The sequence below is a fragment of the Rhamphochromis longiceps genome, linkage group LG9 (genome assembly GCF_057381845.1).
Source record: "Rhamphochromis longiceps isolate RC_006_pf linkage group LG9, R_longiceps_female_GT1.1, whole genome shotgun sequence".
Classification (NCBI taxonomy): domain Eukaryota; kingdom Metazoa; phylum Chordata; class Actinopteri; order Cichliformes; family Cichlidae; genus Rhamphochromis; species Rhamphochromis longiceps.
Window position 1 is genome coordinate 3,460,416 of NC_140565.1, and position 27,032 is coordinate 3,487,447.

Genomic DNA, 27,032 nt, shown 5'->3' on the forward strand with positions numbered 1-27,032 from the left:
GAACTGGATGAAACGTTTCTCCCACGGAAAACGTCCAGATGAACAGAATCAACTTTTTGGGATTTCCTTACCTGGATGATTGAGCATGCACCAAAACGGACAGATAAATATCACACAGAGGCAAATAAATCACAAGATAACTGGGATACTGATTACACAAACAGCGTAACATTTAGAGCCTCATTTCTGTTGCCCTTTAGTGAAGAAAGTGTGCATGTTCTCATATTCTTTAAGAGGATCTACTTACTTACAGTGGTCATATTGGCAATATTATGTTTCAAATAATAAGCTCAGCTTATTTGGAAGTAATCAAAAAATAAAAAGGTTTCAGACTAGTCCAAATGCTCAGTTTCACACAGTTGTTTCTTTATAATGTCAGTGATTGGAAATAGTCTTTATACGGTCATGGCAGACACACATATCAGCACACAGGCTCCGCCCAGCAGCTGGTTAAAGTTTGTGCTTGTGAGGGGCAGCCAACCAGAATAAAGTTGGATTTAAAGGAGAGGAGGGGAATTAAACAGTCAAACTTGTTTCAGACAATGGTTGAAATGTGGAGCTGCACAGAGGCCCAGTGAAGGATTAATGAAGAGTCTAAGAATCAGCTACAAATGGAAATAATACAACTTTAACACAGAGCGGATAAAGTAATCCAAACCAAGCCGTGATAGTCTGAAGATTTCTTCTAATGTAATACTGACTGAGCAAATGGATAGTGACAATTAAACACACACACACACACACACACACACACACACACACACACACACACACACACACACACACACACACACACACACACACACACACACACACACACACACACACACACACACACAGTATATGAGCAACTTAAAGGATGGAGACAATAGGCTAATTTTGGGCGACTGACTCAGAGCAGCCTTGAGGACAAGTACATTGTGTACACTCACAATTAAGCTAGTAGCAAACGACATAGCTTTGTGCAGGCACATGAGAATGTGTGCATGTAAGTATGTAGTACCTAGAGTGAAGTGCCCAACATGCACACAATGATAGACACAGAAAGACGTGGAAAAAATATCAAGAAGAATGCTTAATGGTCCCACAGAAAGGAGGTCAAACACAGGTCACTTTACTGTAACTAAAGCAGACTCCATTAGTTTTGTGCCACAGTTTAACATTGCTTCAGTAATAGAGGGCATTTATAATGGATGGCAGTAGTCAACCTGATTTCAGTCTAGAAGGGAGACGGTAAAGATAGGATGGCGAATGCAAGATACAGGAGTGCTAACAAGAGCAGCGGGGACATCGTCCGCTGAGAGGAGGGGTGGCCCAGTTTGTTTCTAGATCTCAGGTATAGACATAAAGGTACACAGCTGAAGAAGAACAGCTAAAGTGGAGCAGCTGTCAGGACCCACACAGTACAGCAGCTCTCTGGAGGACCATTTTTCATATTAACAAACACATGACACAACTGTGCTCTGTATGTATCAGGGGAAGCAGAAACACATCAAATGAAAGTACTGCAGTGTTTGTGGTGCAAAGGCTCGTTGTTCTGGATGTTTTCTAAAGGACTACAGATGGAGTTTGTTACCGTGATTGTCACAGTGGGATAACGTTACAAAAACTGTAAATGTTCCTGACCTGCAGTACCAACATGCACATATCAGCCACAACATTTAAAACACTTATATGTGAAGCGAACAACATTGCTTATCTCAGTGTAAACTTCCAGGGCTGAAACGCCAACGCGGAACTGCCAGAAACTACAATTTGTCCAACGGCCAGTTTAGGCTGGCTCCAAAATGCTCATGATGTCAGACTTCAGATATGAAATGAGCATGATTGGTACAAAAGTGGCAGCCGTGACTCAAACAGCTCATCGAGTAATTAAAAGGTCAGTGGTTTGATCCCCACCTCCTCCAGGACGCATGTCCACATGTCTTTTGACAAGATGCTGAACTAAACGACCCTGATGCATCCTTCAGGGTCGTGTGTGTGTGTGCAATAGTTTGCAAGAACTTCAAGTCAAAGAGTCAAAATGACTGTGTGTGAATATGGCCTGTATTAAAAAGTGAAATGAAATCTCAGAGTATAAAATATGAAGTGAAACTGGCTTCAAAGGGGTTACGAATCAACAAGCATACAGTAAGATTTACAAATATAATGTGACTGCGATCCTCACCCAAGATTTTACAAATGTGTACCTCCAAACCCGAATAAATAGCACGCACCACTTCTTAAGTTTGGCTTCACACATTGGAAAACGTTCTTGTTCAAAACAAACCTACCACTTACAAAAGAAATACAGTGAATGCAAAAGTATTCGGCCCCCTTGAACTTTCCCACATTTTGTCACAGTACAGCCACAAACATGAATCAGTTTTATTGGAATTCCACTTCCAATGGAATTATTGGAAGTGGAGCGAAAATCCAGTCAAAGTCCAGATCTAAATCCAATCCAGAATCTGTGGCAAGATCTGAAAACTGCTGTTCACAAACGCTGCCCATCTAGTCTGACTGAGCTGGAGCTGTTTCAAAGAAGAATGTAGATGTGCAAAGCTGATAGAGACAGACCCTAAAAGACTGGCAGCTGGAACTGCAGCAAAAGGTGGTTCTACAAAGTGTTGACTCAGGGGGCTGAATAATTACGCACACCCCACTTTGCAGTTATTTATTTGTAAAACATGCTTGGAATCGTATGGTTTTCGTTCCACTTCTCACGTGTGCACCACTTTGTGTTGGTCTTTCACGTGGAATTCCAATAAAACTGATTCATGTTTGTGGCTGTAATGTGACAAAATGTGGGAAAGGTCAAGGGGGCTGAATACTTTTGCGAGCCACTGTAGACACAGATCACGTGGCATGCCTACATGGAGCTTTAAGACAAATTTCATGCTGCCAGATACATGGTTACATCTGCTCAGTGCAGTTTGTTGTTGCACTGTGGGCTGTCAGTTGGTGTCATGGCAGTCAGACGAAGGTTCAAGCATGTGCAGTCTGGATCTTGAAGAGGGAGGGGGCTAGGGTTTGCTGCAAAGTTGAGTCACTCTGTGTTCCCGAGTGCTTCACAGGCAGACATAAAACACACACTTCAATGGGCAGCTGTAGAAAAGCAGCTGGACTTTATCTTGAAGACTTTTCACCTCCAATAAGAGAAGCTTCTTCGGTTCTAAGACCAAAGTGGAGGAAGATGGATGGACACTGAGGTGAATAGAAACCTCAGCACTGAAGTTTACCTGAAGCCCCCACACACACGGACCAGTACCTCCTCTTTGACTCCCACCACCCTCTGAAACACAAACCTGGAGTAATCAGGACCCCACAACATCGATGATCTTGTCCCAGATGCCTTAACGCCCACTCACATCTTGTGCCAGGTGATCTGAGTAGGTCACATGATAGGGTGAGGCAAGTTCTTACAATGTTTTCACTGGAACCTCTGCTGATAATGACCACGCCCCTTTTTCCACACCTCATGTGATGAGGCACGTGATCAATAGGCTCCTCCTTCCTCTTTAGGAGCCTGTTTGTTGGTTTTGTTTCTGACTCGAATTTATTTTTTACAATTATCCAAAAACATTTGTCAATAATGACAATTAAGAAAACAATACTGATGTTATTCAGGAATATTTTATTATTATTAATATTATTATTATGTGACTCGTCTGCATTAACTACACTGTGACTGACACAATCTGAGTGAGTGTTTGGAGAAAGAACCTGTAGTTTGAAGACAGTATGTGTGTGGCTGGATACTCTGAGATCAAGCCTCAGTATCAGAAGACTGCAGACACACATCGTTGGGGTTCTACTAGATTTAAAGGTTCAGCCTATAAATCTACATGGAGCTGAGACAGCAAAGAAACGACACTGCATTATGCTTCTCCTGCCCAATGTAAGACTTTTCCTTACTAGGAATTTTGCTGATCCTTCAGGATTTTTACCCACGCTTAGTGTTTGTTTCCTGCTCCTGCTATTTGAGACTGTTTGGGAATTTACAGTTAGATCCATAAAGTTTTGGACAATGACCTTTTTTGTAGCTTTGTGTCTGGATTCACCACAGTGAACTTTAAAACAATCTGACTGCAGACGTCTAGCTTTAATTCAAGGGGCTGAACACAAACGTTTCAGGAATGACAGACATTCTTAAACATAGCCTCTGTGTGTACAGTACATCACATTTGTTTTCACTCCTGTAGCTTTTCCTGGCATACACAAACCTTCAATTTTGGGGTCTGAGAAGAACAAGCCCTGTTAGCTGATCTAAAAGGGCGTCTAATGGGTGCATGACTCTGCAGACTGATTAACAGCTGACCACCTGCAGTTACAGGTGCCTCGGCTGCTGTGACGCTTTTGTGCATTTTAGCACAGCTCTGTCAAGCGACACAAGCCACAGCAAGACAACAAGTAAGACTCTGCTTCTCTAGGATGCACGCACACTGAACTGGAGAGCAGCAGAGTCTGCGATCGGCCGGTCCAAAGTCGTAAAGTGTGGACAGTGAAGGACACAGACAGCTGAGCGTGTCTTTGTGCAACACAGAGATCACTGACCTGCACACTGACCTCCTTTCTGCAGCTACACCAACATGTACAGCACGAGTGACGAGCAAGCATAACAGGAAACACTGCTTCCAAACTGAGCAGTTATTGTGGTGCAGGGATTGGAAGAAGATACACACACACCTACATTATGAGGACATGCTCTTAGACACTAAAGGTTCAATAGTTCACTGATTTGGTCAGTTCATTTCCAATTGTGTTCATTCAAGTATGTGTGTTTCAAAAATTATTTCAGGTGAGAGTGCCAAGGTTCCCTTTGCTACAAGCCATTTATGAGTATTCAAACCAAACCACGTGATCCTTAAAACATTTTCCATCTTCAAAATTAAAACTCAAAGTCAATCAAATACACGGTTTCAGCTGCAACACACATGCAACAATACTCTTAATCTGTTCTCACTTCAAGTTTTGACTTAATTTAAGGGAAAACAAGAAAAATCGACACAGTTTGAGCGAATTTTAAATGCACAGGAAATGCAAAGGTGCTGATCCGTAGACAAGCTATTTGGAGAAGCTGAAACTAAAGTTACCTTGTGCTTTAGTTTAGATTAAAAAACCAAAACTGGCGTTGAAGAAAAACACTGTGGCGTGTGAGTTCAATGCATGAGTCTTACCTGCTGATACATCCAAAGGGCTGCGAGGAGCTTGTGGTTCGGGCAGCATGGGGCTGTGCTCCTTAGGGGCGACTGATCCTGCTGGAGGTGTGAGAATCTGAGGATCTGCAATACTTGGAGGCTTTTCTGCTTGAAGGGGTGCAGCTCCCACCTCCACGTTCATCCCAATCCCTCCAGGCTGGGAGAAACCTGAGGAACAAGAAAGCAGACAAACAGGTAAACCTTCTCTTTGCACCGACAGCATTACTCACTGTGACATGAAGAGAAGAGGAAGAAACAGTAAGAAGGTCAAAGAAAACACCACATACAACCTGAATGCAGTCAACATTACAGCTCTGAATACGCTCGTAGAGGGGAGGGGCCTGAACATACACAGCATGTGTGAGAGATGAGGTCATGAACGTGGTCGCAACAATGAACGAGACTCTTCACCTGCATGAGTCCCAAACTGATGCACGTGTCAGCTGTACTTGTCTAGGTCAGAGTGTGTGTGTGTGTGTGTGTGTGTGTGTGTGTGTGTGTGTGAGTGTGTGTGTGTCCAAGCCTGCAGGGTGTTTTGGTGGCCCAGAGACGACAGGTCTCATTAAGACAACAATGAGAGCTGGCTCTGCAGAGGCTGGCATGGTGAAAGGCATAACTCAGCCTTATAGCTCACACTGTGAGTGTGTGTCACTCTGCAAACTACCAGCAGATACCAAGCCAGTGACGGCTAAAGCTCTGCATGCAACCAACAAGGGTCACGTCCACAAATGCAATTCGTCAGCGTGGACAACTATTGGCTATTCTGGGGCAAAGTTCCTGGTTGGAAGTCGCATTTTTAATGAGGAAGGAAATAATGAGCTGTAATCATCCACAGTGATGAAGGCTAAGGTATGTTTGCAGAGACAGAGCACAGCGATTGTTCTGGCAGGCAGAGCTTCAGCGCTGATATTATGATAATGGAAATATATATATAAATGAAAGTCACGTGCTTGAGTCCGCTCCCTCAAAATGTTTTTGTTTTTCTTTCAGCATACAATGCTGAAATCAAATACACCAACAAAACAGGTACAAATACAAGTCAGTTCACCAGTGGTGTCCAACACTGACCAACAAAGACTCCAAACGTTGGACTTGTTAACTGTAAGTTTTACAACTTCTTCCACTGAGAAACAGCAAAAGACCAAATGCAGCTATTCAAACGTCTCTTACTGACTGCAGCAGGGTGCTGGAAATGTCAGCGCTCAGGCTGGTTGCTGCCTCAGGGACTTTGCTTTGGTAGTAATCGATTCAACTATGAAATCCAAATCATATCAAAGAGTGTTTGAGTTTAATGTGAAGCTAAACAGAAGGAAAGGCTCAAACACAAGGAAAATCACTGTGATCCCAACGCATCCATTTTAATATGGGATCAATTTGAGACTTCCTGCTTGAGTTATCGTGTCGCCCGCTCAGCCGTCAGCTGTGAAAGGCTAGAAATACAGATACTTACGATATGATGCTGCAGCTACTGTACCGCCAAAATTTTAAGAAGCCATCAACAGCATGTGAAGACAGTGACTTTAGCCCAGAACACATATTTAATAATAGCACTGTCATACATGATAATTAGTCACACAGAGTAGTGCAAAATGCAGATGAAGCCTGGAAAGCAAAAGCAGGAACGACTTAAACTGGAGCAACACCAGAGTAAACACTGGAGTAGCCGCCCATGACCGGAGAAAGCTCCGCACAATAAATGGTCATGAGAATGAAAATGTTGATCTCAAATGTGTCTTCTGTGACGGAAAGATAAAAATGGACCTGGCTCTGAAGAAAGGAGCTAACTGACAGTCTCTGCACAAGCCCCGTGTCTGCACAGAGAGGTCAGGAGTGCATGATGCTCAACTTCATGACTTCAGTGCTACTCGGCTGCTCTGAGGTTAACACAATAACCCACATATGCACACAGGATACAAAGCCCTTACTTCAAATATACACAATAGATAATTACAGTGTTCATATTCTGAAATATGACAATATCAAAGCTGCAGACACAACGCAGCACTTCATCATGTGTAGCAGGCTCTCCATGCATGAGCGAGCCCTGTGTTTGTAAGTAGGAGACTCTGTAGTGACACAGACCCCATCAGACAGTGTTGCTGAGTAATGATAAGCATCATTCAATTACATATCACACACACACACACACACACACACACACACACACACACACACACACACACACACACACACACACACACACACACACACACACACACACACACTTAATATCTCAGCACTGCTGTTACAGCAGCACTCACATCTGTGATTCTGTTAGAAGGAAATATTGGGAGGATACCTGAAAACGCTCCCATCATGTTAGCATCCATCTTTTGTGCGGGGCTGGTCTGAAAGCCCAGAGGATTAGAATAAGTTGCCACGGAGACTGGCAGCAGGGAAGGAGGGAGCAATGGAAAAGGTGAAGACAAGAGAAGAGAGAGAGCAATGAGACGCAGGCAAATATATAGAAGAGAAGTCGACTGAGTGGAGGCGCCACTGGGCGTGACGGCATTAACGATTCAAAAGGTGTGACGTGAGGGCAGACAGCAAAGAGGAGAGCAGACACAAATCATTATTTATACTCGATATACAGTCTATGTTGCTCTGTGTTGGAATGATGCTAGAAATACTTTACACAGAAACACGAGTGGGAGTCAGAGGAGTGGCCCAAAGAGGCTGAGCCGCTCAATCTTTACTTTAAAACGATACATTTAAACTACATTTAGACAATAATTTGGGTTTTTACCATGTAATGCACATAATTTGTATCTACACTGGACAAAGACAAAAACCATTAGTGAATAAGCTGCATGGGTTTGGAAACGTGGTGGCTACACTCTGAGGCTGCTCCACCATGCAAAGCAAAGTAACGTGAAGCTCCAACTGCGCTGCTTCTCTGGGCCCGAGCGCCTTTAAGACGCGCCCAGGCGAGGAGCAGCCAGCGTGAGAAGCTTTTTGGAAATCACAGAGAACGACTGATGCAAACATTTTAATCAACAATTCATATATAAATATTTAGACATATATTCAATGTCAGTTTTCTTAAATCCTCCCTGGACATCATGCTTCCAGTTAGTGATACACTTGCTTTGTGTGTATATGTGATGCCCAAAGTCTATCTAGAGCTAATTCTGAGACAGAAAACCTTGAGATGGTTTGGATATGGGGCAGTCACTGGTTTGGAAGCTACAAAGTCAGACTCGAGCACTGGTCCAGTCCAGTTTTTCTGGTCAAAAACGACATCATTTCCTGAAAATGTCCCACTGTGACCACAGAAGGTCCAAACGATGTCGTGAATCAGTGTTAACAAGTTAAGATGAAAGGACGATACGGTGGAGCCACTAAACTCTGTACCTGATAAGAAGTCTGAAGCCAAGGCCTGCTGCTGGTCAAGCGAGTGTGGCCACACCTCCCCCTGCGGCTCCGGGTGCGACGCTGCCGTCTGTTCCCCCGAGGTCAGTTTACTACCTGCAGCCGCAACACAGATGACTGGATGTTAGTTCACTCGCCTCGGTGATCATGCTGATGTCTTCATTTTAATGACACAAGGCTACCAAAATCACACAAACATGCTGGCATACACATTACACAAATACAACAGGCATTGCCAAAATATACACAGTTGCACGGAGGGTTCTGTTGCACGAAAGAAAGACGCACACAGACACACAACTGTACTCTCACCTGCTAAATTTCCTCCAAAAGCAGATATCCCAGTGCTACACAACCAACAATCAGCGGTGTTTGCTATGTGCTGCTCAGTGCCTCTGTCTGTCTCCACTGCAGCCTCAGCTGGCTGTGAGCTACTAACACTGTGAACCCCCAGTCACACATACACACATGCACACGCAAAATCACCACACACAGGGACACAAACACACAGACACACACACGCGATCACAGTCGGGGAGTCTGGCTTTGGTGTGGTGACGTTTTACTGTCTGTCTAGTTCAGGTCCCAGGCCCCGCCAGCTAGCGCCTCCCCTCACACTGCCTGACTTCGCACAGCCCTCTCCTTTCCTCTCTAACCCTGTAATCATGCTTCAGCTCTTGTCCAACAAGTCCCAGACCTCCAACTGACTGTTAGGGTGCAAGAGGTTAAAACGGAAAGAGTCTGCGGAATGAGGACGAGGAGGGAAAGGCAGGCTGGTGTCAGCGAGGACACAGAGAGGAATTGATCAGACGTTTCAGTGAGAAGAGATAAGAAAAGCAGAAAAGAGGATTTCTAGGATGAGCGAGCGTAAAAGAGCAGACAAACAGAGCAAGGAATAGAAGAAACGGGAAGGGACTGAGGAAGGGGAGTAATGGAGGGAGGGGAGTAGCTGCGGAGAGAAGGAGGGATACACCGTTGGCAACCCTCTCCTAGCTGTGTCCACAGAGGGTGACAGTGAGGCGAACAGACAGGACGCCACCCAAAGTCAAAAAAGCTTTCATATATCAGACGTGCACGGGGCCGTGGTGGGGTGCGCATCGTCTGTCTCGACAGGAGGCAGAAAACACTCCGTCGGCAGGGTCACCACTCGCTCAAAAACACTGGTGCTCGAGCTCAGGCTGGATTCTCTGTCTCCCCAATGAGATCACAGGCTACATACAATCAAGCACATATTTCTACTGCTATGGTTCTGTCCAAGGTGCTGAAACCAGCAGGAGCGGAGCCTGAAGTGCACAGTATGGAACCTTGCTCCCTAATCTGTACACGAACCACCACTCGATAAAGAAGATTAGGAAGATATTTCAAATATTTTCAATTCGCTCTGCTTCTGTGCTATTATTAGAAACACCATACTGTCTGCTGGGCACCCATCACTCAAAGAAAACATCTGTAAGGCAACAGTAGAAGTTGTACTAGCAGCCAGAACCAATCAGTCAGAAGCCTTTGTAACCGTGGTCGCTGCACGCTTCGTATGACCTTGCTTCACTTCCAGTCAGAGCTGTTACTACATGTGGGGTTACAGCGCTCCACAATCCAGCATCGACCTTACACCCACCCATATAATAACTGTAAAAAAGAAAAGAATGAAACAAATTACTTCTACATAAATTGCACAAGTACATTGGGAACAGTTCATAATACCGCCCACTAGTCCAATCACACCACGGAACATTTATTTTTCTATGTTCATGCAGCACTGGCGGCTCGTGGAGTTAGCGACATATGCTAGCTGTGGCAGCACAGTCAGAGATGCATTTTTAAAAGTCTGCACGTCATCAGCAGACACTAACTGCCTGCTAAAGACTTGCTGGGACTATCTGAAGGCTAAGTGACCCACGAGACCATTGCCGACCTTCACCACACTCTTAATGGTGTTAGAGTTTTCCAGAGTGATTCATGATGAGAGGAAAATAAATGTGCATGTGTAGATTTAGTCCAAACGGTTCTCATGTTTCCTCCTGTTTCCGAATGTGTTGGTGGGTGACCGGAAAGCGTAACATACCAGCGATTTGTCACATGGCGTAGCGTGTTACGCTTCAGGAGTACGAATGTGTTGTAAAGACGCTGAATCCTGAAGCCTAACAGGACTCTCATGTTCCCAAAGCCTCTGGGTTAAACTTGCCTTTTTGGATCTTTGTTTTATTTAACATCAATTATGCTGATGTGCATGATGGCTGGATGTTCTAGTATTCAATTGTTCTTTTATGTTACCAATATGAATGTGACTGTTCTCCTCTTTCAACTACCAGAACTTTGGAAAGCAGCACATCCTTTCCAGTAAAATACCAGGAAGTTAGTCAAAGTTAAGCCACTCCATAATACTGCCAGCTGTCCAACTACTTACAATGAAGATAGGAAATATTGATTCTTGTTCTGCAAACTTTAAACCACTTACACTATATTTTTGGTCTCCTTTCCTGTAAAATACCTGCTAATTTAAAATGAAGAGCGTGCTACTTAAAATGACTTACAATGTAATTACTTCTGCCTACAACATGCTGATCGCTCATGCCTCATTTCCTTGTACCGATCTTGGCACGTTCACAGATATCTGCAGAAAGTTTCATTTCAATATTAGTCTTTTAATCCACTCTGAAGTCGTCTGCACATACTGTCTGCATCACACCAGATACAGCGTCCACGGGGCTGAAATTTGCACTTAAGTGTTCACTTTTGTGTGAAACAATGGGGTCTGGGCTTGGTGAATGTTTTTGCACCTCAGGTCTTTTAGCTTAGACAAATTTTGAGTAGTTCAGCTCAGTCCGCGGGGGAAAATTTCATGCTGGATTTGTGCTGTTGTGTTTAATGTACCGATGGTGAACTGCTCAGCCTGAAAGAGGGACGAAGACCGACTGTGAAGCAGCACAAGTGAGTGCAGGTAAGTGTGTGCGCCAATTTGAACAGCTCCTAGCAGGCGAGTCAGTGCGCAATAGGACGCTCATTACAGCGTCAACACTCATCATGACTGCTTGACCTTTAACCGTCTCCCTAGAGGGCAACACTGAGCTCTGCTGGCTGATTTTGTTTGAGCATTGCTAACTTTGCAATGCAAAGTTTAAACTTTGGGGAACCTCAGATTCTGAAAACTTCTGTTGTGTGTTATTTTTAAAGAAGTGTTAGCGCTAGCAGACTTTTCTTGTGGTATCACAGGTCCCACCACAGATACTAACCCCAAATTGCTCTCTGATGGATCCATCGGAGTATGAACGTGTGTGAATGTTAGCTATGAAGCACTTAGAAAGATGTGCTTGTGTGAATGGGTGTGAATGGGTGAATGCACAAGTTGTGTGAAGCGCTTTCAGTGCTCAGATGAGTAGAAAAGCGCTATATAAGAACCAGTCCATTTACCATTTGATGGTAACAGGCTAGCTTTTGGCTTTCTAACATTTGTCTAGAGTTGAATGTTAACCAATGTGTCCGCATCTGTTAAATTAAAAAAACAAACCAATAAGGAAGTGAAATGGATCAAATGTGTGACACATCTGAAAGCAGCAATGTTTTCATGTAAACGTGGAAGATCATAACTGCAAACCTGCTTTTCCTGAACCATAAGATTCTGCAAACGCCTGTTCAGATGTAGTCATTTCATCTTTCACATAGCATCTGGATGCGGCTCACACTGAAATTTATATTCGGTGAGGTGCTGGATTGATTTAAAAAGGAGGGGAAACCAGTTCCACTCCAGTTCCAGTCTTACATTTGTAACGCCTAAGCTGTCATGTATGGCTTATTTTTTAAAGTGGACATAAAACAGTAAATGTATGAGTTTAATTTAATCATTTAACTCAAAAACTGTCATATATGTAACTCTGTGAAGCTGGATTTAAGGAGGAAGTCTTAGGGGGTCGCTTTTGTACCTGGCTGCAACAATGAGTTTTATGTAAAAACAGCAGGGTTGTTTGGCTATCTGAACTGAAATGGAAATGCACCTGTTAGCGCTAATGTTTGGGTTTGGGAAAACAGCAGTTTAACCCACATACTCGTTAATGTTAAGGCTTGGATTTGTTTTAGCCGTGTGCTAAAGAGGCTCCAGAAGAGGCGACCTTTGAAATGAACTCCCATTTGTTAGCACAGCCTTTGTGCTGAAAGTGTTTGAACAGGCACTGATTCCATAAAGAAAAACGATTTGCTTGTTACGTGCTTGATGCTAACAGATTAACTCCGGTTCTTTCAGCTGGAAGTTCAGCTCAGTTGTCTTGGACCACTTGATCTCTAAGGGTGGTCACATCAGCACTGCTTTCACCATCCAGCTGTAGGTCCAGTAAGCAATCAATGCTGCTAAAAAACAAGCCTCCAAAAGCAAAATCCCTCAGCTAGTATGAAACAAGAGGGTGCCTTTGCCCAGTAAGGGCTCGTACCTCAAAGTGTGACTTTTGCCCGAGAATAATAAGTGGGAGTCTTTGTGTATTGAAAGATAAATTCTGCATTACGTAAGAGCTGCTGCTGCTGGGGGTTGCCTGACCTCAGTATGAGGACAAAATATGGCAACACAGACTGCAGCAGCTACTGCTTAGACACATCAGAGGCATCTGAGGACACACTCAGAACTGCTCTGCCATAACTGCACGCACAGAGACACACACACACACACACACACACACACACACACACACACACACACACACACAAGCTTTGCTTAATCCTACTCATGCATGAACTAGTTGTAGAGGGGGCATTGTAGGACTCGTAGGACAAGTTCAGGATGCAGAAGGAGTCAGCCAAGGAATACAGTCAGTCTAACTTGGTTATGACCTCGTGCCTATGACCTGACCTAACAGCTACGACTCTAGAGCAGAATTTTAACAGCATAGCTTTGGATGAACTGGAGTAGACAGAAAGGACTTTGCTTTAAAAAAAAGTGCTTGTGTGACTGGGTGAAAGTGAGTAAAGTGCTCTGAGCGCTTCAGCAGTGTGAAAGAGGGCTTTATATTCCCATTTACCTACACTGGAGTTGTGAAAGTCATAATGACTGATGGGACTGATGATCTGCGATACTTCAAGAGTCACATTTAGAGTCTGTCTGTATAAGTGATTCTCATCCTTCAGAGACAAATCATAAGCTCCCCATGACAGCAGCCCCGTAAACACACCTCACTAACGTCACAGGAGAAGAATTCTTGGACCAATCCAGTTGTTCAGTGATGACGTGATGAATCCTACTTCCGGGCCTAAAGTAGTCTGCGTTTAATATGGCTTTTGTGTTGTTAACATGTTTAATGTTTTGTATTTTCTTCTATTTAATCTCAAAAAGCTCCTAAAACAGTCAGTGATCACTGTTGACCTCCCTCGGCTTTTATTACCGCTAATCATTTATTTAAGCTCAGTTTTTAAAACCTTAGGATGTAACTACAGCCCAGCCCATGCAGCAGTATATGAATGACTAACCTCGTATTGTGGATGGATTATCTCAGTTGTTCTCCTGGCTGAAGTTTGGTCCTTTTACAGCATCCTGCCATGCGATTACATTTGTTCCTGACCACCGAGAACACTCACGTTAACTTTTATCCAGTGGAAAAAAAGTTAGCTTGTTTATATTATGCTAACATAGCTGTGTCGCTAGCGGTCACGTAGCACATCATTATATACCAGCTAGCCCAACTTCAGTAACCCTACAAACGTCACTGCTGTTTAGTTTTCTGTCTTCATTTATGTTGGAAGTGATAGCAGAGCTGTACGTTTGAATTTGTTTCCAAAACCCCGCAGTCAGGACATGCTATATTGTATTTAGATAGAAGCTAGCGAGCTAACTCCCTGCTAACTTCTAACTCCGTTAAATGTCATAAATTCCGTTTTCATGGATGTTAAACTCAATTGTTACACCTGGTAGAGCAGAACGCTGATCATTTTATTAAAGATGAAAGACTTTAGACAGTTTTTCAACTCTCAGTAATGCCACAGTGATCGTTTGATATATGGACCTGCAGCGGAGTTTAGGCCCAGACACGGCTAGTGACGTCAGACTGAACAATCAGATAGCTGATTAGTAGTTCACCTATTGACCAATCACCTTTGAACAGGCTCTGCTTACAATTACAAATGAATCTGTGAAGTATCAGCAATCAGACTCAGTTTAGCTGATTCAGGATTTCAATTTTTAGCCATCTTGAAAAAAAATACTGTACAAAGGTTATTCCCATTTCTGTTTCTTTTCCATGTATTGTTCCATGTTGCTGTACTTTTAGCCAGGTAACAGTTACCTGCATGTTAACTCTGATCTGGTATTACACTGCTGCAAGGTAAACACATCTCAAACCCTGCAGGACTGTGATGTATTTGCTGCTAATCGTCAGCTGACTCCTTTGTCCAGCACGTAATCTGTCTCAGCTCCCATTCAGAAAAAGATGAATTCTTACGTAACCACAATTAGGGACCAGAACCGCACCCAAAATAAAATAAGAGACATCGTAGGTAAAGAACGGGGTCACTAAACTACATGGACATGAAAGGCTGCAACACAGTGTCAAAGAAGCAACTGTGATGTTTCTGCTGCTCTGCCAGATAGAGGGACTCTGTACCAGGCCTGACCAGGACAATGGGCTTGTCAGGTCAAAACAACACAGCATCACAATAAACATTTCCACAGCATCAGTACAACGACAGGGTCACAGCAAAGACTCCAACCTGCTAAATACAGTGGAGCTTTAAACAATACTGTAAACATGCTCTGGCCTTTACAGTATTGTCAAGTAGGTATGAGAGACTGGTGGATGGGACAGCTGTGAACAACAGTCAGCATAGGATCTTACCCGGGGGGAAAAACTTATTTTTGTGTAAAGCAAGCTTACATTAAGAAAACAAAAGTGCAGTAAATCACAAAGCCTGCACAGATCCGTCATGAACTTCCTATAATAGTGAAAAAGTACAGAGCGTGCTCTCTAAGAATGAGGCCATGGCCTACTTGGGATCTTTAGGAATCCTTCACTGTTTAGACAAGACAGCTTGCAACTAGGTTCGTGGCTATGGTGTGATTTCTAAGATAAAATGATGACAAAGAAGTTTCTCTCATGTGAAGTGCTCTGACGCAGAAAGACCCACGACTGTGAAGCAGTTCTACGAAGGGCTGTGAAAAGTTATCGAGCAAAAGAGTCGTTAATGTGGCGACAATCAGAGGACGTGCTGTGAGTGCATGTCAGGCACAGAGATCAGATGGTTTTAAAATGAGTGGAACATCCCGAATGACAATGCAGCAAAACACAAACATAGTTAAATATGTGAGGACAGCAGCTTACAGCAACCACACTCTGCTTTACCAAAACGGTCTAATCTGGGTGGAGCTGGCAGGCGAGGCTGCTGTCCTCCAGCTGACCACCTCCTCTGCCTGCTCCTGAGCCTCTCTGAGCTGTGATAGGAAGCATGAAGCGGCCGGGTCAGGGCTGCTGCAGGACCACGGTGACGGTTCATCGAGGGGACAGACTGCCGTTCGCCCCTGACAAACATCGACGGTGTCTTGTTGATTCAGCCACGCCACCGCATTAATCATGTAGTTGGAATCAGTTTGAATCCAAGTAAATTTCTATCCACCGTTCCTGGAACCGTCCTCCCCGAACTTTGTACTAAATGGAGTTTATGTCGAGGTGTGGAAGCTGCATTTCATTGCTGTTTAAAACTTTGCTTTACAGGGTAAAAATGTGAGCGAAAACAGAACAAGAAAGATAAGGGAGGACATCACATATCCTGAGAAAGGATTAGGAGAGCCAGCAGTCCCTCTAAAGTCATGGACGCTGTCCAGAAATAACCATATGGTACTCTAGTGGTCCTCTGGATACTGAATCTGCTTTTATATCTCCTGCAGTCACCGTCTCTGAAGGTGGGCGTGGCCTGAAGTACACCCTGTTAGCTTACATGTATTCATCTCGAACTGTTCCCGCAGATCTTTCCTGTGTGAAACACTACAACACAGATGTAACGATGAAGCTGCACTAATACAAAAATCTAACAGACCTGTGAGGGGAGGAGGTCGAGGTCGTGGAGGAAACCAGGCCGTGGACAGCTAATGCAGTGATGAGACTAATGCAGCGTGTGAGAGTGATGTGCACTGACAGGCAGGAGAGGGGCAAGGTGTGTTTGACGTGACGTCTCTGTAGCGCGAGTGTGTGTGTGTGGGACCTGCAGACATCTTTAAAACACAAACGCCCATATACATACTGTAGCTGTCAGTGGATCCTTCCTCCCTCCATACGTTCTCCCACTCTGTGACCCCTGTGATGTCACTGTCTCCCCCTCACCTCCTCGTCTCAGCCTGAAAACAAGCTTTGGAATGAGAAACATTCCCCGATCTTCTTCACATCAGTGATTGTTGGTTTCTGTTGTCAGGACTAAGGAGATGAATGACCTCTGAGGGATTTCTGACTTCTTTCTTTCTTTTCTTTGCTCATATTTGCAATCGTGCACGCCTCGCTGTTACGCATCACAACCGGCTGTACTAAGCCGAGCGGGCGGGGGGGCGTTCAGCTCCAACCAGCAGGGATTTCTCAAACCTGTCAAAGCAACAGATGAACGGGTGCACGCTTCAAAGTGCAGTGGAGAGCACAAGTTGTTGCTACCCTCCCAGAGCATTTCCCACATAACGCCACACTCAGATCTCCACACTCAAGAAGAGTGGGTGTGGTGGCGTACAAACACACATGCATCCATGCAGGGTTGCACAAACGCATACACACACCTAATATAAGAGGTGGTCACGCACAGACGGTGGAGACAGAAAGCTTCACAGAGGGAGGAATTAGGGTTTTTTCCCAGCTTGGGGATTAAAGTCACATCATGAATATTTTAAGGAAAGATTTAGCATTTCTACCAAATCACTTCAAGTAAAATCAGGATGTGAGAAAGTCAAGTCGCCCAAATATGTGCTCAGCTACAAGTGTGAAGTTATGGTGCTTCGATCGCATGAACCGTATGTGACATAACTGAAACCAGGCCGGTGTGGCTGCTGAGGCTTCAGACAGCTGGCAGATTTGTCAAATACTCCAATGTTTTTGGTCATCTTGGTCACAGATCAGCCACAACAAATGAGGAAATCAAGAAAATAAGACGTCAGGTTTGTGCAGCAGACTGACAGCAATAAAATCTTCTATTTTTAGCCTTTTAGTCTAAAGTCTGAACAAACAGAACTCCAAACATTATCAGGAGAGGACTTGAGTTTATGGTACTGTATGTCTTTACTGTGTGATGCTATATAAAACATATATGACTAAAGTCTTCAGCTCTTCGCCTTCACTCAGCCCTTTAAAACACACTTTAAAGGTGCAGTCAGCCATTTTTTGTAAGTTATTCAACAGAAAAAAGAATATTGTACTCATAACTCACATTGATCACGGGGTAATTATGTCTTAGAAAAGACTGATGGATTGTCATAAACTTAATTCAATAAAAACACATCGAAACATGGACCTGTCATCTTGACCATGGCAACAACAGTCGCCTCAATGCGCTTTATACTCTAAGGTCGACCTACAATAACACACATATAGAGAAAACCCAACAATCATATGACCCCCTATGAGCAGCACTTTGGCGACAGTGGGAACGAAAAACTCCTTTTTAACAGGAAGAAACCCCCAGCAGAAGCAGGCTCAGGGAGGGGCGGGGCCATCTGCTGTGATTGGTTGGGGTCTGTTTTATGTATGCAGCTGGCAGAACTGGGAAGTTGTACTTGAGTAGTTTCTTACTTTTACTCCCTACATTTTTAAACACAAATCTGTACTTTCTACTCCTCATATTTTCAAAACAGGCTTGTTTCTTTTGGTTCAACATGTGAGGAACGTTATTATTTCCTGTCACTGCACGGCCTGCAAACATCACACCGATTTGAGCCTGAACAGTAACACGTGCACTGTTCGTGTATTAACCACCAGAGGACGTCACATCAACAACTGCAGGTGTCCGGAAGTTGCAAAAGGGAGTGATCACTTTAAGTGGCAGGTAATGCAAATGCAGGGTTTCTATCAGCTCCACAAACACACAAACTGTTTGTGTGCAGTTTGTCTCACAGTGTGTTGCAGCTAAAGGTGCAGCTGAGACAGGACAGGAGAGAGGCTAACCGAAGGATGCTCAGTGGGGTTCGAGAAACTGGACGTTTCAAGCTTACATGTAAATTATTATTATTTTCCTTCTTTTCTTCTAAGTGAGACTAAAGTTTGGATCCCATCTACTGCTATTATTTGATCATTACGTTAATACAGCACGAGGCTCAGTTAGCTGTGCACAATAGAAACGTCCTCCAAAGAGCTACTCTTACTTTATTACTTTGAGTACATTTCAGAGTCTCTACTTTTTAACTGAATCACTACTTTACTGGAGTATTTTTTCAACAGTAGTATTTATACTTACACTACTGTACTTAAGTACAGAATGTCTGTACTTTGTCTGGTGGCTGGTTACCAGCCAAATATTTCGTATTCGTCCATGTTTCATGGCTGCACATTCAGGCTCAAGAGATGAAGGATTAAACCTAAAGCGCTTCGGAAAGAGGCAGAGCGCCCAGCAGAATACATTTGGACCCAGGAAGTCGCTGCCCGGTCTAAGCCAATGGACACCTCATAGGGTTCATTTGGATTAGTTAATTTTTCTTGGTATGAACTAGATGTTAACTAGAAATTCATAGATCGATAGAAAAAGAAATCAGAACCCTGTTCTTCATGTTTCTGCGAGCTGAAATGTAACTTTACCTTTTAAAAAAAGCCTGAGCGCACAAACCAAAGGGAGGTGCTCATCTCTGACATTAACACTGACAACGTTCCTCGGAATATCAGTGTTCATGGCACGACTCAGATAAACTAGTTTGGTTCATAGTAGCAGCCGGTTCGATAAGTGCAGACAGGTTCTTCATGACCTTAATGTCTCTGATCAGGGGAAAAAGAAGCCGTGGGGAAGGTGGGAACTCTCTGAATGAGAACGTGAGGCTACAGGAATCTGCTGCTCCATGGAAACATGATTCCCACAGTGTGAAAGATGGGAAACCAAATCCCACAACTTCAGCTCACACAATACTTTTCCTTAATGTAATTTGGGTGTTGAACATGGTGCCCGTGCTCAGGCTCCTCCGCCCTCTGGCCCGCCTCCACCTCATCTCAGCACTACTGTGACTGCCTGACGCAGACCTCCGCCGTGCCATCCGTGATCACTGTTAGTGCGGTGACCTCACAGCCCGGCTCAGGTGAGCGTTAGGTTTGCAGAACGGACTTTAATAAAAACATCTGAACCGTGACGAGGTTTTTGATGATGCTACAGTGTTCAGACGGGTTTCCTTCATCAACAGTTTTAATATTCCACAAACATTTCTTAAAGTAAGTCGAATTATCTAAAAATAATACATTTTCCTCCCTGTGTTGAACATTCTGACAGAAAGCGTTCGAGCGGCGCGTTGCCAAAGTCTTGCCATAAAAGCTGAAATCAACTTAACCTGCACCTGACTCAACCTGCTCCATGTAAGGAGGATTAATCCCACCATGAACCTCCGACACAAACTCCATGCTCGCTCTTCTGCACACTTGTTTGATGGTAATTTGTTGTGATGGCAGCTTGTCAACCCAAATGTACTCGTAAAAAATAAGCTTAATGTCCATTCCTGCCAAAAGTGACCAGTTGGCACATTTTTCTGCAGTTCAGCTGAGGATGATGGAAAGCTGTAGAAAAAGCACATGAGCTGTTACTCCAAATAAAAAAGACAAAAACCGGATATAGCTGGAAAACCTCTTTCCATTTTTTACATTGTGCAACAGATTAAATGTGCACAAAGGAAAAAGAAGCGTAATAAAGAAATAGGCTTCAGCTCTAAGAAGCACCGGAAAATCATTCCACGGTGGCACACGCTAATCTCCCAGCGTTACGTTAGGAAACGCCGCCGCCTCCAAAGGCTGCAGGATTATTAAGCATGTTGTTCTCTTAGAAAGCTGCTACGATAGAGGAATATCTGGAAAAGGAACGAAACATTGCAGCTAATATCAAAGGCTGTGAGAGACAGAAATAGAAAGCAGTCAGAGGTTTAGAGCCGTGTGGTTAGAAGAAAGAGAACTCAAGGCAGGTGAGTGTGTGTTAATATTTCTGTTTATTGGCAAAGGCAGACAACAAAGAGAGTCTCTAAAAAGGACACGCAGATCGATGCCATGACAACAACTGACAGGAAACAGGCTAAACCTTTGTGGCATACAGTTGAACAATCCCTGCATCTAAAATGTTAACAGGTAACATACATGACTGAACTCATAGTGAAAGCTGCACTGAACTGTTGTTGGGTCTGTATCCAGCTTTAATGCATCACAGAGATATGCTGTTCATTTATAGGCAAGAGACGCAAAAGCAGGGCCGCAGCAGGTGAATGTTGGCCACCAGTCAGAGCTGTGTGATAGAAAGCCACCGTGCATACTCAGCTGTAAATAATGAACAGCTGTGGGCGGCAGGTCCGTGTTAACTCGTGGCTACCAGGAACGTATCACCAGTTTGGACAAACTAAAATGTTCGTCCGAAGGAACTGATGGCATACGTGATGATTGCAGCCACAGACCCAACAAACACAGGAACAGCTCTAAGAAGATTTAACAAGACGTACGTTTTTGAAACAGCAATTAAAAAGAATTGAAATGAAAGCTTTCAGAGCTACAAACCAAACTTTCCATCCTTCAGTGAAAAAGAATAAAAGACAGAACTGCGTCTCACTGACATCGTTCACATCAGTGACAGTTCGGTTTAGGCTTACCTACACATTTGGTTTACTAAGGATGGTGGAGAGGCCCATTAGATCACATCAGGAGGAAGGGACAACCGGAAAAAAGAATAAATAGTTCTGTAGGGTTTCAATACACAAATACCTCGTGTGTGTGTGTGTGTGTGTGTGTGTGTGTGTGTGTGTGTGTGTGTGTGTGTGTGTGGTACGGGGAGAAGGGAGGAGGTGCACAGAAGCAGAAGCACAGCGGGCTGACAGTCAGCATGGCGATGGAGGCGGGTTCTAGTCCTCTGAAGCGTGGGGATTGGGAAAGGATGAAAAACAGGGGCGTAGGATAAAAGAAGCATCATGGGAGCAGTAAGAAGGAAAAGTGTAAAAAAGACATTGCAGAAAAGAAACAATAAAACAGAAAGAAGAATATAGAACAACAAAGAAGAGTGTAAATATCACAAAACAGGGAGAAAAGAAGGAGGACAAACAGGAAGGGATAAGGAGGAAAAGGGAAGAAACCAGGTTAGTAAAGATGTCACAAAATCAACAATGAGAAAACATCTCGTCCTCAACTCATTACTGGACATGAAAAGATAAACGACATCCTACAGCTGAGTTTGTGTGCCATGCAGAAGCATCATGCAGAAGCATCATGCAGCATCTCTGCGCACACACATCTGCATTTGCACTGTCAGGATTCAGCTTATGCTCTCAATCCTCTGACCCAGTTACCACTTATACCGCCTGCGTCCTTACCTTGGGGACTGCTGCAATAACAGTGATGGATGGAACCACTGTGCCTGATGAGGCTGATGCTGTGTTTACCAAAGCAGGAAGAGAACAGGTTTATCAGCCTAAACTGTGCTCCTGCTGATCTCAGTACAGATGCAGTGTGCGAAATCAGCCACCTTTTTATTAGAAACAAATGCATGCAAACACCACGGTAACACAAGTTGCCCGTGCATGCAGACAGTTACTATGGACTTATTTACATGCAGACCGCTTCCTCCCACTGTCATCAGCATCCATCCTCACCGTGACTTCATCTCAGTGGATCCTACACGGGATGTGAATCAGCATCGGTTCGACTCGCAGGGCGGCTGATTGTAAACTGAACGTTCACTGCATGCGACTGACTACTGGAAGTGCTTCCTTTGGTTCTTGTTTGCTTGTGTTATAGATTAAAAGAGCCACTCGATTTACCGTGGTGCCTTTTTTCCATCAAAAGCCCAAACTCACCGTTCAGACCTGCTGCAGCCAAGACGACAGAAAGACCAAGGAGTAGACAAAGAAGCTCTTGGAAAACTAAATCTGCAAAAGATGTTTGCAAAGCTGCACCAGTGGAGTTTGCGGCTACTAGTGGTGCAAGGGATCAAAACTCTCACGGTTCGGTTCGGATCACGCTTTTAAGTCACGGATCGGATCAATTCTCGGATCAGCAAAAAAAGAAAAAGGACAAAAACTGGAGATACCAACAGATTGCTTTCAGAGATGTGTGACTGTAATGTTTGCTGTTGATGCTCCACCAGTCTGTGGACACCGTGCAGTTCAGAGGCTTTTAGAGATCAACACATGCATAATATTTATGTGGACGAATATTGGTATTAAATGAGAACGAGACTATGATTTTAACCAAAGGAATGCACTACTCCATTTCTAGGTTAGTTTATGATTACTAGTCTCAAGTCTTTTAAATCCACATTATGTTTGCCTGCTGGTGGTGGTCAGAGGGCCCGGGGGCGCCAGTGTCCGGCAGCCTCGCCTCTGTCAGTGCGCCCCAGGGTGGCTGTGGCTACAATGTAGCTGCCATCAGCAGTGTGTGGATGTGTGTGTGGATGGGTGGATGACTGAATGTGGTGTAAAGCGTTGGCGTCCATAGGGACTAAGTAAAGCGCTATACAAATACATCATTTTGTTCACTGTTATTCCTTTTAGAGTGAAACAGATAATAAAGCAGGGCATGCTTTCATCAGGAAATAACTGGCAGATATAGATGAGCCGGCGAGGACAGAGCTTAAACCTGCATCTGTGTCATTTACTGTGAAGAGGAAGTGAATCGGCAGTAGGCTGGAGACCCTGCAAATACCTCCTCTTGGAGTCTGATTGGTCGAGAACAGACCTCCTCCACCCACCACCACCATATTTTCCCTGTGAGTGTAGAAGATGCAGGGATGCAACCCTTCACACTGTGCTGATAGAGGCAGCAGTGGGAACTGGGCTTTGCCAGTGAGGGACACGATACACAATCACTTACATACCCATGCATAATCCTTTCTCCAGCAAAGCCATGCAGAGCAGCACTTTATGGATCATCAGCATCGCGACCAAAAACAGCGAACAGAGGAACAGAAGTGTGTATGGGCTACTTAAGGTTGGGAGGTGGGAACAAAGACTACTCAGACTACTGGAAAGGAAAGTTTAAAAGAGAGAAAAAAAACAGATGCTCTGATTTCCAAATGGAGCACACACCCACACACAACAAACACTCCTCTCATTGGTCTATTCGTGTTTGAGCAGACAGCCAGAGAGAGATCCGATAGTTCATTAGACGCTCTGTATGCGTTCCTCATCTCTGCTGCTTAATACTTCAAATGTGAGATCAATTTATTCCGATCGTATGCAACAGGACTGCTGAGCACACAGTGTGCAGCTGACGGTCTCTCCCAGCATTGCAAGGGTCTCTGCTGATTATCAGTGCAACAATCTGACAACTTCCTGTAGCCACTTAAGACTTGCTGTCATGCAAATACATACAGTCTGATGTTAAACAGAAAAGCAAGTCTTTACTACTTTTTCTGTCTTTTTTCCAACGTTAAACTCGTTTTCTGCTCAGTTTGAGCATCCTGCAGATTTTAAAAAGCCCCAAACATCCCACACACAAACAGGTACACACAACCAATGAACGTGAAGCTCCAGATGGATGAAATGAAGCTCGACAGGCAAGTAAAGGTCAAGAGGCCATGATGGGTGGATGGCGACGACCAGCTGGCCTTTGCAAACAGACCAGCAGGACAGGCGATTGTGGGACATGTCTTACCAGGCTTTTGCACCCCACGAGCTTCCTGCTTTCCATTCTCCATTGCAGTACCCGCGTCTGCACACACACGCACACACAAACACGAAAACAAGCAAAGACATTACAATCCATCAGAGTGCTAATGGTTTGACCTGAGAGGAAATCAAACTGCACGGCGCTGCGCTGCACGGCGCTGCTCTGCACGGCGCTGCGCTGCACGGCGGACATACGACACACCGAGTCGGCAATCGAATGGAAACCACTGACCCTGTCTTTACTGGCTTTTTAAAGGGCATCTGGATATGGCTGTTGTTCACTTGAGGTGCGTGTTTGTCTTCTGCCTGCCTGGGGCTGTGCTTGCTAATACCACAAAGGGCAGTTACGGTCAGGCAGGGGCAGGCGACGAGACGCATATATCGGCTGGTGTCAGGGGAGGATGCTGAAGGAGTGATGCTGTGTGACATGTGACTTATGAATTATTGACCTTTGTTTGAGAAATGTGAACTTCAGACACACTTTTACACAAGTAACTAAAACACTAACGACATGAATGTGTTGTGACGAGACTGACCAAACACTCTTAATAATGTCTCAGGAATGAGCAGTATGAGGACAGAAAGCATTGAGGCACCGCCGACCTCAGTCTGGCCTCATGGTATCAATAGTGTCAACGGGTTTCACCATAAAGGTGCTGATACAGCACTCTTCTGTGCTAACTTAGCTAGGGCTGCTCGATTATGACAAAATGATAATCACGATTATTTTCACTGATATTGAGATCTCGATTATTTGACGATATTTATTTAACAATAACAATGTGTTGAATAATGACTTTAAAGATTGTCAAAAATAATCTAAAATAGTGCAAACACTGATAACAGTGCAAATGTTTGCAATGTAACAAATCAATGAAAAATGTAAACATCTGTGTTTAGTGAACTTTGCAGTGTTGCTCTGTGGTGCAGCTACACTGTAGCAAAGTTTACACACTGTGTCCACTTGATCCACGTCTGACTGAACCCATAATGTTTCCACACCACTGAAGGTTTTTTACCTCTCTTTTCAATCAACAGCAGTCACTCTCCTCTCCAAATAACTTCTGCTGAGCTTTCCGAGCTTCCCTCGGGTCCTCTTAATCAGCGGTCCCCAACCCCCGGGCCTCGGACCGGTACCGGTCCGTGAGTTGTTAGGTACCGGGCCACGAGAGTTGAGGCTCAGGTGTGAAATGTCTGGTTTTCAGGGTTTTTAATCGGTGTTCAGCGTTATTTTGTTATCGTTTTTATCGTTAACTCGGTTTTCCTGGGTCTTTTCATGTGGTTATGAATAGAGATGGCACGATGCCACTTTTTTATGTCCGATACCGATACCGATATCATAAATTTGGATATCTGCCGATACCGATATGAATCCGATATAGTGTTTTTTAATCAACAAAACTGTTTTTTAAATATCTTGCTGCATTTTGTATAAGTTCATACTCAAGTTTAAAACAACAACTACACTAAAGCTATTCTGTTATACCTGTATGCAAAAAAAATATTTCATAGTTCAGCAATACTGATCAATCTAATAAACTTAAACCTACACCATCCTCCCTATTCTGGTATTTTAAAGAGTACTTAGCGTAAATATTAAGCAACCTAACTAATAGGGTTCCAACTCCCAGCAACAACAAAAATAAATAAATAAAAAATAGGGAACCACCCCTCACGCTCCACCTCATGATGCTTAATTGACGTAATCAACCTTAATTTGATGCAGTGTGAAAAAAAATGCACAGAAATCAATTATTTTTCAAGAAATATTAAATAGATTCAACATCTTTCTTCAACAAAATTGCAGACTGCACAGATGGTACCTTCCCAAAGGAAAAAGTACTATAGCTTACTAGGGTATATATATTAGACTTAATAGTTACTATATACAGTAATTGACTTCTATTCATTTTACATCAAATTAAAACTTTGGGTGTCAGATAATTATTTATTAAAAGCTCGACATTTTAAATGAGAATAAGAAAGAAAAGTATGTCTTTGTGCCCCCTTTTCCCTGTTCATGCCCTATCGGCCCCCCTGGCTAAACTTTGCTAGATCCGCCCCTGCACAGTTACCAGCCGTCAGCTGTAGAAAAAGATCCTCGAGTAGAAAGTAATAATAAATAAATTCTAACAACAGCTGATCAAGCTTAAACGTGCTGCTGTTGTTCAGCCGCTGGTTTCCTCTTTCTGGTGCAAAGTGGGCCAAAAACAAAGAAGAGAGACGGACTCACGACAGAAAAGCCGATCAGCTGATCGTTAAGCAGTTTCATGATTGAAGTAGCAGCAAGAAGAGGCAGTCGCTCCATATATCGTTTGGTAAGCTTAACGCAGGAATGCTTTACAAACATTCAGAGATGGACTTACACACTTGCTTTACTTCTCTCGGGGATAACTTTGTCGGAGATGAAATGCCGGGTTGCCATCGAAGCTCCACATGCTATCCAGAGCACCGACAGGTCCCGCATGCCACCGCCGCTCTATCACGTGATGCATACTGCTCCGACGTGCTAACGTTCTGAGGTGAGTTACGGCGTGTTGCAAGTTTTGTGAGGTGCTTTCGTGATATTTAATGGATCGGATTACATTTTTTATTTTTCTCCGATATCCGATCCAGTAATTTAGGTCAGTATCGGACCGATACCGATACGTAATATCGGATCGGTCCATCTCTAGTTATGAATAAACCTTCTTTTTTTCGGTACCGGTACTAGTTTT

At 43.9% G+C, this 27,032-nt stretch overlaps 1 protein-coding gene across 6 annotated transcripts in view; it reads right to left on the bottom strand.

The window, feature by feature from the left end:
- Positions 1 to 27,032, bottom strand: part of LOC146661547 (uncharacterized) — a 109,583-nt gene that overhangs the window by 47,931 nt on the left and 34,620 nt on the right. For 3 of the 6 annotated variants that reach the window (XM_085418027.1, XM_085418026.1, XM_085418031.1), the window contains exons 3-6: positions 24,302 to 24,358; positions 8,535 to 8,648; positions 7,480 to 7,566; positions 5,160 to 5,348 (exon numbers count right to left, since the gene is read on the bottom strand). In XM_085418027.1, coding sequence (XP_085274153.1) covers positions 5,160 to 5,348; positions 7,480 to 7,566; positions 8,535 to 8,648; positions 24,302 to 24,358 — 447 coding nt within the window. The remainder of the gene's footprint in view (positions 1 to 5,159; positions 5,349 to 7,479; positions 7,567 to 8,534; positions 8,649 to 24,301; positions 24,359 to 27,032) is intronic. The other 3 variants (XM_085418029.1, XM_085418030.1, XM_085418032.1) reach the window with 3 other exon arrangements.